This window comes from Brachionichthys hirsutus, chromosome 6 (genome assembly GCF_040956055.1).
Source record: "Brachionichthys hirsutus isolate HB-005 chromosome 6, CSIRO-AGI_Bhir_v1, whole genome shotgun sequence".
Lineage (NCBI taxonomy): Eukaryota > Metazoa > Chordata > Actinopteri > Lophiiformes > Brachionichthyidae > Brachionichthys > Brachionichthys hirsutus.
Genome location: NC_090902.1, coordinates 4,487,568 through 4,502,675, shown reverse-complemented (window position 1 = coordinate 4,502,675; position 15,108 = coordinate 4,487,568). Strand labels below are relative to the sequence as shown.

The 15,108-nt window shown below is 39.4% G+C and overlaps 1 protein-coding gene across 1 annotated transcript in view; it reads right to left on the bottom strand.

Annotated features, from left to right (window-relative positions):
* diaph2 (diaphanous-related formin 2) overlaps nt 1-15,108 on the bottom strand; it is a 165,176-nt gene that overhangs the window by 47,347 nt on the left and 102,721 nt on the right. The window contains exons 14-17 of the mRNA XM_068740674.1: nt 8,400-8,478; nt 8,203-8,256; nt 7,727-7,891; nt 1,933-2,068 (exon numbers count right to left, since the gene is read on the bottom strand). Coding sequence (XP_068596775.1) covers nt 1,933-2,068; nt 7,727-7,891; nt 8,203-8,256; nt 8,400-8,478 — 434 coding nt within the window. The remainder of the gene's footprint in view (nt 1-1,932; nt 2,069-7,726; nt 7,892-8,202; nt 8,257-8,399; nt 8,479-15,108) is intronic.

The following is a 15,108-nucleotide window of genomic DNA, read 5'->3' as shown; positions in this document are numbered from 1 at the left end:
ATCCATCAGTCATTATCGGTGATCTTGATGGTGCAAGTGTAAATTCTGTCAATTCGGAAATGGGTGTGTGTTTTTTTTTTTAAACCATCAGTTCTAAAAGCATTTGTCTGCTTCCCCTCCCCCACCCACACACCCTCCTTCCATCCTGGCAAAAGCTGCTTTAATTAAAGTCTCATTAAATAAGCATTTCATTGTTAATCATTTGCAAGTGAAGAGGATTAGGTCACAATTTATGAAATTACATAAAATCTATCCCTTCTCCAAAATACTCTAGGAATCATATTAAACATATTTGTATGATGCATCAAACAGTCCTGCAAGCAAAGAAGTAGTAAATGAGTAGATCCATAAAATGAATAAACAACTGACCTGTAAATAATCCTTATAATATAATGACAATATGTTTAGTCCAACTGTTTATGCTAATGAGTTGTAAAACTGAGATGTTGTATATTTAGGTCAACAGCATGTCCATCCATCCATCCATCCATCCATCCATGACCATATTTCCATCATCCTTGGATGATGCCAAAATTCTCCTCCAATAACTAACTCCTGAACATATCTGAAGCACACAGAATTTTATAAGAGAGACAGAAAGCCTCTCAAGTCAAGGCTGCCAACTGTAAAGAGATGCAACAAGAAAACGCTGAAAAAACTTGCTATTTGTGTAGCAACCAAACAGCCTTGACAGAAACTGAGAGAAAACATATTTAAGGAAATATTAAAATCTGTTATTGGGAGGATTAAATAAGCACTTTACTGTATATCAACTATACTTTTTGCACTCACAAGAGTGGAACACCACGCTGTTGTCACCTCCAACCTGCTTCGGACTTATGTCTCACAGAATCTCTTTAAAGTGCTTTGCCTTCGATTGTCCTTTACCCGATGGCATTTCACAAGGAGAGAATTACGCCTGCTTTTGTGTATTGAAAATGAGTAAGAACCTTGACGAGGTAAAAAAATAAAGTATTTTATTTCATAACAACCAAGGTCATTGTGACTGCAACTGCCCAACGAGGTAGGTGTAGGTGTGGAGGACAATCTCTGCCATCTCCAAGGCTGCAGGCAAAGTTGCCCATGTCATCCTCATGTTTTATTCACGCAGTCATATTACGGCATCCAGAAAGTGAGATCAAAATCTGCTCTGGCAGAAATATTTAATATCATACCTACTTTGCTACTGTTCTCCATCTGGTTAGCCAGAATGAGAGAATGGTAGAGATGCTTCTGCAGCTCAGCCATGCTGGATTATTAAAAGTGAAGCTTTAAAAGAGGTCACTGCTCTACGAAAAAAAAGAAAACCTGCAGCATGCATCAATTATCTTGGAGAGTTTGTGGCATGCTGAAGACTGTCTTGTCACTTTTCCCCAATGTGGCTGAGCTACAGAGAGGTCTTTGGCTGGCGCTGACATTTAGAAGGTGGTGGGTTGTAGAAATCCTGGTTTGCATGTCAAATAAATGAACAAAATACCTCATGAAACCTTTCCAGGCATAACATTCCTCCATGATGTATTTTGCATAACTAGACAGATGAACCCAGCTCTGTTGATCAGAATTTTCATGTCTGGAGAACAGAAACTTACACATGCCAACATATTCACTGGACACATACAGAACACTGACCGCAGGCAGCCTGAGACTGACCAGATATTAATTTTGTTATGGCTGCACATAAACAAACAACAGGAAGACAATGCTGAAAGAAGAATGCCAGAGGACACAACTAAATTATAACATACAGTATTTGCTGCCATTTAGCACCAGTCCTTTGGCTATAGCCCTCACACTGCTACACATTATCTTTCTCAGCTCAAATCCATCTGAAATACAATTTTAATGTAAGCCCGCTACTTTATCTCCTCCTCCTAACTCCCAACCTGCCTCCCTGTCTCCGTTTCTGTAGTGGCGCCGGGAGAAGTGGCATACCTTTGTTCATGTCAATCAGCTTCTTCTTCTTCTTCTGGCGCTCCAACTTCTCGCGCTCTGCTTTCTCCTTTGCCAGCTTGGCTCTCTTGATCTTTTCCTCCATCTCCCTCTTCTTGAGGTTCTCCTTCATTGCTTCCTGATGAGGCACACCCACACACACACACACAAAGTAAGAATCTGATTTCTGCCACCACCTACATTTTAGTGCTTTCGCTACTGTATGGTGTTCAGAAGCGAAGCGTGTCATCAGCAAATTCTTAGTCAGAGAAGGGTTTGATAGTTGAGATGTGCGGCTGGAATAAACAACACATCATGCCTTGGGACTGTGACTCTTTAACACAACCATATGCATCTGTGACTCCTCTGCGCTGGTTAATATCACACTTTACACATGTACAAAATAAAAAGCTACATGATTATCATACATATGGGACACAAGATTGTGTTTCTTTCGGACTGTTGCGATGCTTTTATTTTCTTTTGAAACCATTCCCCAATACTGCCAGTCCCCAATACTGCCAGTCTCAGAGGATGGCGAGAACAATATTTTTCTCCTTCCTGACTGCCTGAAATGTCATAGAGTTAGAGAAAAAATCGTTAATCTACAGGAGAGATTCAGGCTTTACAAATGTGTCGGTTTGCTCTTGTGCCAATAGAGAATAAGACGCAAGCGCATGACCTTTGGAGATAAAATAAAATGCCCTCTCAAACCAGGCCTGGGGTGCGGGCCTTGACAGAACCCCTCAAAGATGTTAGTACGTGTGTGAGATGTCACACTGGATGTTCAGATTTATGGATGTCTTTGCTTTAAGTCTGAGTATCTTATATAACTGCATGCTCCTGCCCTGTGTACACCGATGTAAATAGTGATAGTAGCCTACTCGTCCAATGCCCCTGTGGTCCCAGTGTGCTTGCCATGTTGGCAGCTAAAACAGAGGAATTACAGGGATTGGAGGGTTGGAACAACAAAAACCAGCTCATCATTCCTGTCGATAGTACAGCATCGCTCCATGTCCAAGGATGCAAGCTGGTATTGTCACTGTCTCTTGTTGGATGACAAGGGCAATTGGATGAGAGAGAGAGAGAGAGACAGAGGGTTGGGGGGGGGGGGGGGATGCAAGAGCGAGGTGAAATGGGGAAGGAGATATGTTAAGATAAACGCTAGGGTATTGGCTGTGCTCGCTTTGCTGCTGTTCTGAATTAGAATGAATGAGAGCTGTGTTGTATACTCAGTAATAAAAACATTGGCCATCACTGGCAGCATGAATCAAATCGACTTCTATTCTCATTCACCGACAGGACTCAAATCGTTATTGGAAGTAATATCACTATATTGCTCAACATCAACATGAGCTGGAAGATAAATTATTCAGATCACAAATAAAATCCTCCTGCTGGCAAAACTTATTTTAAACAAGCAACTAATTCTTACTGTAAACATGATTAAGCAACACAATTATGTTGCGGTAATCACAGAGGACTACGAATTACCATAGCAATAAATATGTGTTCATTGATCTCATATTTATTCCCCCCTCACCAATTGCCAAAAACCAATTGTATCGGGTCTCATTTTCTTTGCCGACTCTGTATATTGTATGAGGACATACAAGATAAGCAAACCCCATGGGGTGTGATTTCAAAAATAATCTTCACAGCAGAGAACAAGATTTCAATCTCATCAGAAAATAAGACAAAGGATCTGGTTGCTATAAAGCATTCTGTAAGACTCAAAGAGCACTTGGATCGTTTCACCCAGAAGAGTTTTGAACAAAATAGAATTTCAGACAATGTTAAACATAAATAAATAAATATATAAAATCATGCCAGTCTTCTGTCCCAACCAAATGACATCTTCATTACTTAAATTAAACTAATCTACAAAATATTTTACCTTTTAATTAAAGGAAACAATTTAATCAAAATGGTAGGATATAATTTAATCGTAAGCTAGCAGGACTATGGTTTATTACCTGCCATCAATAATCAATTGTATTCAGATTAAAAAATGATCAGCAATTGACCAAATTTTTAAAATTTACATTTTGTTCCACTTTCATTAAATTGGTTGTGCAACTGTCAATGATGACAATGATGTTTGAGCCCTGCAGTGAGCAATGGCAATTTTTGTGTTGCACAGATATATTGTGATGCATTGGTCTAATTATCTGATTTTAATCAGCCTGTATAGAAATCACTATTCTGCTGATTATGATCGGTGGCAATCAATAGGAATACCGTTATCACTCATGCAGAACATCCCTGCTTTTAGGCTCATACTGACCTGACCCAAGTACTCCTCCATCTGTACCTGACTTGAGAACGGAATGCTCTACAACCTGCAGCTCTAATCTACCAAGCAGGAACAGGCAGCATTCTCCCTTTCTATGCCTGTTGTTTCAATAATTCATGAAATGTGTTTGCTGTTCTTCCTTGACCCTGCACAAGACAATACATCTTACATCCACGGCTCCCCTCACATGCATACAAGTTTGCCAGTCCAATGACTAAGCAATGCGTGTTTCCAACTGCTCAGTTGCACCAGTGATCTCACACATAGTTTCACTGCTACAGCTCATTTGAATTTTACAAACACCACAGCTTTAGGACTTTAAGCAGCAAATGTGTTTATTACCCATCTGTTCCACTGTGAGGCAGGATTCAGTGTGGAAGTGGAATTAGTTATAATATTCAGATTATGATGTTTCTGATATATTCCTACGCTGATTGACGCCCGCCCAAATTTGGTGCAATCATTTTTTTGATTACTATGTCACTCTAGTACAGCCAGTAAAAGAGGAACCATGATGGGATTTCATTCGGCATTGATGGTGGCGGAGAGTAGCACCCTCTGCTGTATTATCAGTATGATTATGGAAATTGTTGTTATATTGTGAAGGAATTAGCAAGCTTCAGAACTATCAAATGGGCGAAAAATTGGACAGATGCACCCACACACAGTCAAATCATTATTCTAATTGTTCATAGATACTCGATCGTGCTACATTGCGAACCCAGTCAGGGTCTTTTGGCCTTATTAGAAAGTCACTAAATTAACGAGGAAGACTGTTCGCTCATCCCAAACCATCTGCGGCGCTTTGATAACTCATTAATGGAAAGACCCTCATCCCCCATGCGCCTGGTCAGGATTATACATACAGGACGAAGAGATTGCATTTCACTCAATGCCTCACTCTTTTCCAGAATATGGCAGCAGCATTACATTAGCAAATTGTTTGACTCCTCGAATACCTACTCTATGTGCTGAAATAAAATACAATTCCACTGGACACAGAACAAAATGAGAATGGGATGGGATTGTGCGTTGGAAAGAGAATGAAAGAAGAAAACTAGAGTTAATGGATTCTCGATTCTCAAGTTACATTCAGTTTTACAAAGACTGTCAATGCATTTACTCAAATGCCTTATATTGGTGGTCTGGTGCATGAAGTAAACGTTATTTAGGGTGACTATATTGCAATGGAATTCTTTATTAGATTTACCATTTGGAAAAATCAGCGATGGTTAATGTGGGTTGACCTTGTCAACTCACCAAAATAAAAAATAGAATAAAACACTCCACAAAAAAGAAAAGGTGAAGACGCAGCAAAGGACCAAGCGCAGTTGTCTTTATTTTCCTGGCAGGGTAAGGAAATACAAACAACCATCGAGTAGAAACAACCAGTGATTTCTTGTGCTCTGCAACAGATGGGATTAGCCTTTCTGTCAGCAAACTGAAAAGCCAAAAGCTAAAAATATTTTCTGAAGAATATGGTGATTAAAGGATTGTTTTAATATGCATACATTAACTTATAACCAGCCCTCTCTATTTCAATCCATCCACAATACATTATCCAACTCACTTTCCTCCCTTTATCTGTAGCAGCAAAGTTTAAATCAGTCATAAAATATTCATGCACAGCTTTTTATAAGCGAATAATTTTGATTTTCCTGTGGAAGCCTCGTTTAATTTTATTTTTTTTCGATACGCATCTCAGGAATCCTTGAGGGAGCGTCGTGTTGTGTGCTAGTGCACTTTGATCAGGAGGAATGAAAATGTTTCAGATGTTTCAGGGTAAATTGGGGAGAGGGATTCAGACAAGGGGACTTCATTCACATTAATGGGGAGTGAAGACTAAGACATGCCTTCCAGATACGATGGCAACATCTTGACACGGGGAATTTTTGGGATGATGGAAAACTGAATGGACTAGCTGCAGTTGTTTGAAAAGCAAAGACATTTTAAGTGAATGCGTAACAGATTTTAATACTTCTTCCTGAGAATATATGAAGTTTACGTTGATGTTTTCTCCTGCAAAAACCCATTACATTCATGGCGTGCACTTTGTCCAGCGAGTACAGTAAAATTACATTAATATGTCACATTTAACTTGGTAGTAAAGTGTACTCTTCAAACTGTTAATGTTGGGAATTTAGACAGAAATATAAATGAATTTGTTTTTAGCTCATTATCTTTTTTTGGGAAAGAGTCCTACATTTAGTTGAGGATATTAAATATTTTTGCAGAACCTTTTTCAACCATACAAAACATCATTTTAAATTCTCAGGTGCAAAGTGAAATGCAATTTTATCTACTTTAGAGCATAAAACATTTTCCCTCCTCTATAGACTCATTAACTCCCACAAAAATTCAGATCTCTAAAGCCCTTTAGTGATAACACAGACACACGCATACACACAAGCATCTACAAGCTAACAAAACTATGTTTAACAGGTTAACAGGTCCTTTCTTTTATCAGTAAGAACACGATTTTTATAGATTCCGCTATTCTCAGCATTTCTGCTTTAAAATAGTGCATTCCAATCTTTTTTCCAACACTCTCTCTTCCTTACAGCTCCCAGATTGGTCCTTATTAAGAATCTAAGTTTCAAGTAGGCAAGCCGTGTTCTGCAGATTTAAACATCTTACACGTTGTGTAAATGTAAGGTAAAACCCTTGAATGAAGACATTTCAGTGTTCATTAATGTGCATTACTTGGCAATTAAAACTTCTCTTAGGAAGACACAGATTTAATATTACTAATACTGTGTTTTCCTTTCCATTGATATGTCAGTGTCCAATTATGGGTGTTTAAAGGATGAGTTTTAGCTGACTAAGCATTGTCACATTCTTAAAACTACATTTTATTCGGTTATAAACCATTTATTCAATGATTTCATGAAAGGGTATGAATTACAATTTGGGGTACTTGGATTTGCCAAGAAAAATGTGTTTTTAAAAGATTCCAAATAAAGAGGAGAAAAAAAATATTCACCTTTCACTGTGGTGTTATGACCTAGTAAAAAATTACGTCTAGGGAAATAACACAACATTACATTACTGCAGAGAAGTAAAAAATTCAAAGGAAACACTGAAAAGCAAGTCAAGGCCAACCACAGGAATATAAAGACCAAAGTGAGTGGCTATGAAACATGTTGAACTCTCAAAATGAGGACAATAGGTCATTATCTGATCAAGGTTATCTCTACTTGAGAGCATGGACAAATCCGTATGAGAAAGTTAGCATTGCTACCTAGATGTGCGAAACTGGAAACGTTTTGGCAAAAAATACAAAATAAATCAATTGTGTTCATGTTTTCTCACTCAGGCAGGATGTAGAGAGAGTTTGACAATGATGCATCCGTTCTCATTTGTTACACAATGTGTGTTCAAGGATGCACAATGTGTGATGGCAAGTAAAAATGTTCAAACAAATAGACTTGGATGATAGCTTCTCTGTGTGTTTTGAAGGAACAGCAATGCATGTACACAAAGCAGACACTCTGTACTCACCATGAAGAGAATGCGGAAGTTGGCCAGTTCTCCAAAGAACTCCTCCACGCTGACAGAGTGAGGGTCGAAGGCAAAATAGCTGCCAATGCTCTCGTAAAGCTTTTGCATGTTCTTGTGCATTGTGGACAGTTTTTCATACTGCTCCCGGGAATGCTTGCAGAAGCCGTGAGATGGACAGTGTTAAGGCAAAAATGAGAAAAGAGAATCTTGTGCAAAGACAAAGACATGTTAGAAACATTTCTGTAATCAGCATATGGTATCACACATGGATTGTAATTGAAAAAGAAAGGCACTGAGCAAAACAATCACCCCAGAAGCTTTATAGCATTCAAAATGCAAATCAATATAAACGTCAGTAAAAATAAAACTTGCGATGAACAAGGGTCATAGCTAATTTAATGTTCCATTACAATAACCTGTCCTCTCACTCTGGAGTCAGCGGCATGGCGAGTTAATAGCTGCAACCCGGGAGTAATGGAAAGGCGTTTTACAGTCCACAGCGTGACACAGGTGTTTGTTGGAAAAGCTGACTTCAGTCATTGTTCTATTGTTCCTCCAACGGTGGGGTCAGGTGTTTATGACCCTCGCAGCTGAGTGTAATTTACTGAACAGGTGGAACACTTCTTTAGTGGAGAATGCATTTTGACAGCAGACATCAGTTAAGCATTATCACCGCAGCCACTGACCTCATGAAGGCTGCATTTGTATAAACTAAAACTCTGGTGCCCTGGGAGAGATGAAGACAACACAGCCTGACAAAAAAACATACACATTAAACAGCAATAAAACTCAAGAATATGAAATATGAATACAATCATAGAAAAGATTGTAAAAATAAGACATACTTTAATAAATACACAAGCTGAGTGTAAACTGAACTAGCATATATAGATATATAGATAATAGATTGATAGATACTGGCTGCTGACAGACTGTCAATTAATTAGCAGAGCTCAAAGCAATCATAACAGATAGCACTGATGGATAAAGCAACAGTTTCATTTTAAAGCTTTAACGATCTGTTATTAGTGTCAACCGTTGTGTTGTGGACACTTAAAAACTTTAACACACACAATATCAGGCAATTAGTTGCATTAACTTGTCAAGGGCTTTCATAATTCCAAATGGCAGTTAAGAAAAGAGCTGGCACATATGGCAATTCATATGGCATATTGAATTGTAATTTAAAAGTATAACAATAACGTGAGATTGGACTGAACACATTTGCGATTGTCAAATTCAACACACATGAAATCAACAGAGGAGTAATTCAGAATACAAGTTGTTTCATGATTATTATGATTATTTACAAAAGCAGCAGCTTCTTGTTCTCTGCATTGTGGGTACAGTTGCAAGCCGTTAGTGGTGATGTGTCGTCGTCTTGGCGACAAAAAAGGCTGAGTGTGCAGCGTGAGGCCTAGGAAAGTCAGAGATAACAGCTATCAAGACGGTCTTCTTCAGGAGAAACTGCCATTATTACGGGACAACCACTGTTTTTCTACAGAGATGCTTGTTTGTTCTGTAAACGTAGAAATCCATGTTGAGATCCAGGGATTGCTCCTGGTCTCTCAGCAACTTATTATCGCACAGTTCCTTTTCCATGTGTACACAAATAAAACCTTCACATGTGTCTGTGTGTGCGCTGTATTTGTTGGACAGGGTAGACTGCAAGATGATGTTTGTACCAAAATGCCGGAGCGATGGAACAGTCCAGGTTAGCAGAAAGCCCACACAGAGGCTCAGTGGATGGTCTCATCTTTCTCTCTTTCCGTCCCTATTGTCTTGTCTGCTTGGACCAGATTTATCCTGTCTGTTTTTCTCAGACTGCCTTCATCTCTCCTTTTTGTCCACCTCCTCCTCATTCCACAAACTCAGGGTCCATACAGATAGATGTAAAAAGTAAAACATTGCCAGTATTCAGACTCCTGACAGAGCTGTGCCGTAGTGGAGTGCAGTCTATTTGTTGGGTAAAGTCTTAAAAATCCCCAAAAAGAAAAACATCATTAATTTGTCCTTTCTATGGATAGAATATACCTTTAACAACTTTATATGTGGAGCATTTATCAATTAGAAAAGTGAACATTTGTATAAAGAATAAAATAAAAATGGTAAAATGATTCAAGCATTTGTAATACTTAAAGGGACACTGGAAACAAGTACCAGCAACAGGCTCGTGACCAAAAATCAAGCCGTATTTGTATGCGTTACTTTAGCAGGACATGTTATATTCTCCTTAATAAAAGGATTTAAGTGCATTATTGATTTCACTCTGCAGCTGAGTCCAGTGCAGATAACTCAGGAAATATTCAGGCTACAGCTGTTTCTTCCCTTGTAGGTGGGAATTTGAAAACAGTGGTTACGTTCTGTGTTTGCTGTGGCTTGTGGATTTTTGCCCCGCCGCCTACACCTCAGTCCCCCCCCCCCACCCTGCATGTATGCACATACACAGCGTAAGATGTGTCCCACTGGGAGGTGTCCTGAGGCTGGCTGGGCTTTTGCTCCTTGTATTTCCACATCAAAGGCAAGTCATTTTGATGGAGCTTGACATGCGTTATCCTGCAGCAACACAACCGGTAGGGTGGCAGCTCCATCATACAGAATGAACACATTAACACACACAAGTCCATGTGCATGCATATTTGTAGACACATATTCAAATCTTTCTCTCTGTTACTGTTTATTATTGTGTTCCTTCCCTTAGTTTCTCAAAGTCACTGCAGCTTTTATTGTGTTTTTCCACTCTTCTTCCTGTCCACCGCTTTTTCTTCCACACACATTCCTTTTATAATTTTCTCTCTTTATTTCCCCTTGATATCCTCTCCAATGAATTCCCCCACTCAAAGAAGAACACCCTTCTTTCTCTCCTGCTCACAGTGAGCCTTCAAAAGCATGCTGCCTGAGCTGCGCCTTGTATTCATCTCACTCTGGCTTCATGCGGAGCAGGGAGCAGAGTCGATGGATCTCACGTTAAAGCACCATACAGCCTTTGGTCGCACCGACTCTGTCAGTCTCTGGTATCCTCATCCAGCTACCCTCAGAGATGTGCTACTGCTTGCATTTTCAGGGCACTGTGCCCTCCTCATCCAGATGCTGGATGGCTGTCGCAGTGCCTCACACGTGAAGTCCAGCAAAGATATCTGCAGAGGGTTTCCCAGGAATTGTTTGCTTCTTGTAAAATCAGCATCTTCAAAAATATGGGTATATTAAAACTTCATTAATATGAAACAAACTTCATTATGTTTCAACCAAATCCTCTCATAAAAAAGAAAGATAGAAAGAAAGATTCTTGATTTTAGAGCTCTCTGACATCTCTTGTCCATCTTAAAAATCTAGCATTACTTCTCGGTCCAGCCAGTGTCCACATTATGCAAGTTTTTATCTCTATGTTTGACATGCCAGAAAGGACATTTAACATCAGTAAGCTGCGATTATGGGTTTTGATTTTAAGTGACATCAAAACCACATCCAAGTCAGACTTAACCCAGTTACAGGAAGGGGGAAAAAACGCTGCAGGATTCAGACTCAATTTCAAATAATAATTGAGAGAAAGGGGAAAAAGTCAATTTATTGGCAAAAATAAAATTGAGAGAAATGTAGCAATGTCCACCTATGAGGATGGCAATAAATTACCTGGTTTGTTTACCTATGTGCATGAGAGAGTTATTAAAGTGTTGCATAAAACCTTACAGTGGGGGCCCAAAAAGCCTCCTTAATAAATCTCCTGTAACCTAGTTGCATGAATGTTTATTTAATGCTTTGCTTGTGCTGGCTGGCCCTTCCATCTGAGGCCCCACACTAAGCCTTTTTTTCTCAGATCCCCACCACGCCTGTGCCCTTTATTCCTGCACCTACTGCCAGAAGCCGCTACGGGCCAAATTACACCGAAGCTGCATCCCATCATGTTGAGAGCGAGAAAGGGAGTGAGAGAGTGAGACGGCAGGATATGTGATTCAAAATGTAATTACAGCTTCCTAAATCCATGTTTTTTTTTTCCATAATAAAGCTAAAATTATTTGTTTTTCATTTTAAAGGAGCTCACATTTTTGTTTGCATTGCTGTAATCAGAAATAAAAAATGGAGAAACTTTAGAGAAATGTTTGTGAAGATTATCCCAGTCATGGCAGATTGCTGCGTTGAATAAAGTCAACTGGTTGAGATACATTTTGTAGTGGTACATCTATTTTCCCTATTAATCAATAATTCAGATTATAGTATTCCTCTCCACACTGTCAGGTTCCTCGATGAGCCCATTCTGTTGTGGGTCGTACAAGCAGAGCAAGGCCTGCAGGGTAAAGAGGAAAGAGGCTGACAGAGTCCTGAGCTGGGCCATGGCAAAAACACCAAGGTTCTCAGGGGGGATTAGCAGAGCAACCATTTCTGGGAAATTGCAATGTGACCTGGTGCTGAGGTGGATGAAGGAAGGAGGGGAGTTTGAGAGGAAAGATAAGGGATGGTACAGTGGAGAGATAGGAAGGGCTCTAAGGAGGGAGGGAGTAGCCAAAACCTAAAGGAGGCACTATGCTGTATTTATGAAGATATGATTCAGTCAATATTCAATAGAATACGAGCAATTCCATTGATTCTAAACAAGCATGTGAGGTAGGTTTCTCATCACTCCCCAATGACTCTATGTCAGGTGTCAGCAACCCAAGATATGCGTGTCCTATAAACCATAAGTATGGAGGAACGACCAAATTCCCTTTACTGTTTCATGTTGTTTGATTCACCCCTCAATTATTTAATTTCATCTGCCATCAACAGACAGAAAGTACACATTGTTTGGAACCCAAAACTGCATGGTGTGCATCATTTACTTTCAATAGACCCGTGCACCTCTGTACCCTTCAATATGTATAGAAAGAGCTCGAGACAGAGTGAGAGAGGATGAGCGAAAACAAGAGAGAGGACATTGATTTCGGTTCATGCTATTGCAGGTTGTGCGAAATGGGAGCCTGTTTGTTGCAAACAAGCAAGAATGAAGGATTTAAGTCAGGTTAATTTCACATTGTAAAAATAATTAAAGCCACACCAAAGTGAATGCCTTTCTGTAACAATACTGTGTGAAATGCCTGGACTTAGGCCAAAGTAATCAAAACAACACCTTGGATGGAAATCAACGATATGCCGTTACGAAATTCAATTCTGTTGATCCATCCTTGTGCTCACATGCACGCACACACTCCCTTACATCTGTCTCTCTATCTCTCTCCAATTACAGAAGGTGCCAACAGGGTGGTGATTCGAAGCTACCCTCTTTCCCCTCACAAAATGTAATTAATGTAATACTGTGAGCGGGTCAGAGAGATGTAGTGAGCCACTGAAGTGATCAGCGGTTGCTTAAACCTCTTAGATTCCAATGTTATCAGTGTCTGTCTAGCACACAGACACGCACACACACACACACACACAACACAACACAGAACCATAGACAACATATTCATATAAACTCAAAAACTGTGTGTTATGTATTCTCCACAAATCACAGACTGTGATACATTACCGCTTTGACATAGGGGTCAAAACCTTTCATCTTCCTACACTCAGACATCTACATCATTTTCTCTTGAAATTAAAAGCCGGAGCTGATGTCGATTTTACTGTCAATTTATTCTGGCCGTCTGTCCCTGAAATATTTATACCATGAGGAGCGAATCCTCTACTTAAGCATTCAAACCTCTTCACAACAGGACCCAGATGGTGTTGGAAAAATTGAGGGGGTAGGGGTGGGTTGAGGGGCTGTAATGACTACATCTGATAAAGGAAAAAGACTATATAAATTAGATATGAGGGGATTAGGTCCGTGGGAATGACCTGTTGAATCATGAATAGGTTCAGAAAAAAAACGTGGTGTCTATTACAATAGTGCCTGTGAGTGAGTGGGCATTATAGTTATATTATTTCCACAAATATATATATATATACATATATAATATAATATAATAATATATAATGTGATTCAACTGTGCTTACCAACCATCATGCTTGTTGTGCTGTAAAAGGTCATGTCTCTTGCTTTCCATGACACTGGTCAGTTAATATATCAATTCTTACCTTTACATTTGAGGAGATAAAAAACATGCACAGGTGTCATTTTATCGATGTAGGAAAGCTTGCAAACAATATTGCACCACTCCGGGATCCAACCAATCCAATTTGGTGTTTCTTTTAAATATAATTTATCAGAGAAGAGTGGATGTTTCAATATGTGTTCTTGAAAATCGTGAATAATTAATCTCTGAGATTGTGGGTGATGTGTGGGATGCATAGTATGGACTTTTTTTTTCTATGCACATTCCAAGTGTGTGTAGTTCTAAGCAACAAAGACGGTGATGATTCTCAATTGTGGGTCCAATTGTGAGTCGGCTGATTTCTTGCCTGTCTTTATCTTGCTCTAACAAGCCATTTGCAAACTTTGCAAGCAGAAATATTCTGAATAGAGGCTTGAAACTATATTTTCCCCTTTGCATCTCAATTAGATTAACATTCATCCATGTCATGGTAATCCTTGATGCTCAATTCTGACGCTACTGGACTTCAGTATCTGAAGTGTTTAAAATGAACGTAGCCTTGTTTTTACATTTCAAAAGTTCAGTGACATCTCGCAACAAAGTAACCCAACAATATAATCAGAGAGAGAGAGAGAGAGAGAGAGAGTATTGATCTGCTTCCTTCAGTGAGAGCACTGGCCAGGCAGCTGGAGTGGCAGTGTACAGCTCCATGCAATAGCCTTATCATTACCACAGCACAAACCCCTTCAGCAGGTCAGCCTGTTTGGCCTCTGGTTCAGTGAGTGTGTGGATGCCTGTTTCTGTGTGTCTCTGAGTGTGAGTGCAAGCACTGGGATGAAAAGGAAAAATCAAATACAAAATAAATATATATAGAGCATTATATATAAAGCACTAAATAGTTAACTGCTAATTATCTGGCAATCAAGGTTAAGATCAAGACTAATAGTTTTTATTTTTGTCAAGCGGCTCAACAGTCATATTGAGAGCCTTTGCGTGGCTTGCTGGTCGGAAGAACTCTTGGGCGTCGTAGTGCAGACAAAGAAACAAGGAAATCGACTGGCTTTACTATTACGGTGTGATATGGTTGCTCGAAGGCTCGTGGATTTGCCAATGATTTTGAGGTATAATCAATGTGTCTTGCAGCTGTCTCAAATCTGTTTACAATACATGTACTTGTGCTCACAATAATGCTAATAGAAGAACTACAAAAGATGCACAACACAGTATTTTCAGACAGTCATTCCCCGGATTATGTGTCATAAATCTTTATACATTAGTTGATGAAGATTTTGACAATAGTGTGACCAAGCTAAAATGCAAAACATAACTTTCTAGTTCTCATTATTGCCAACCTGACTCTGACAAGATTCCCCT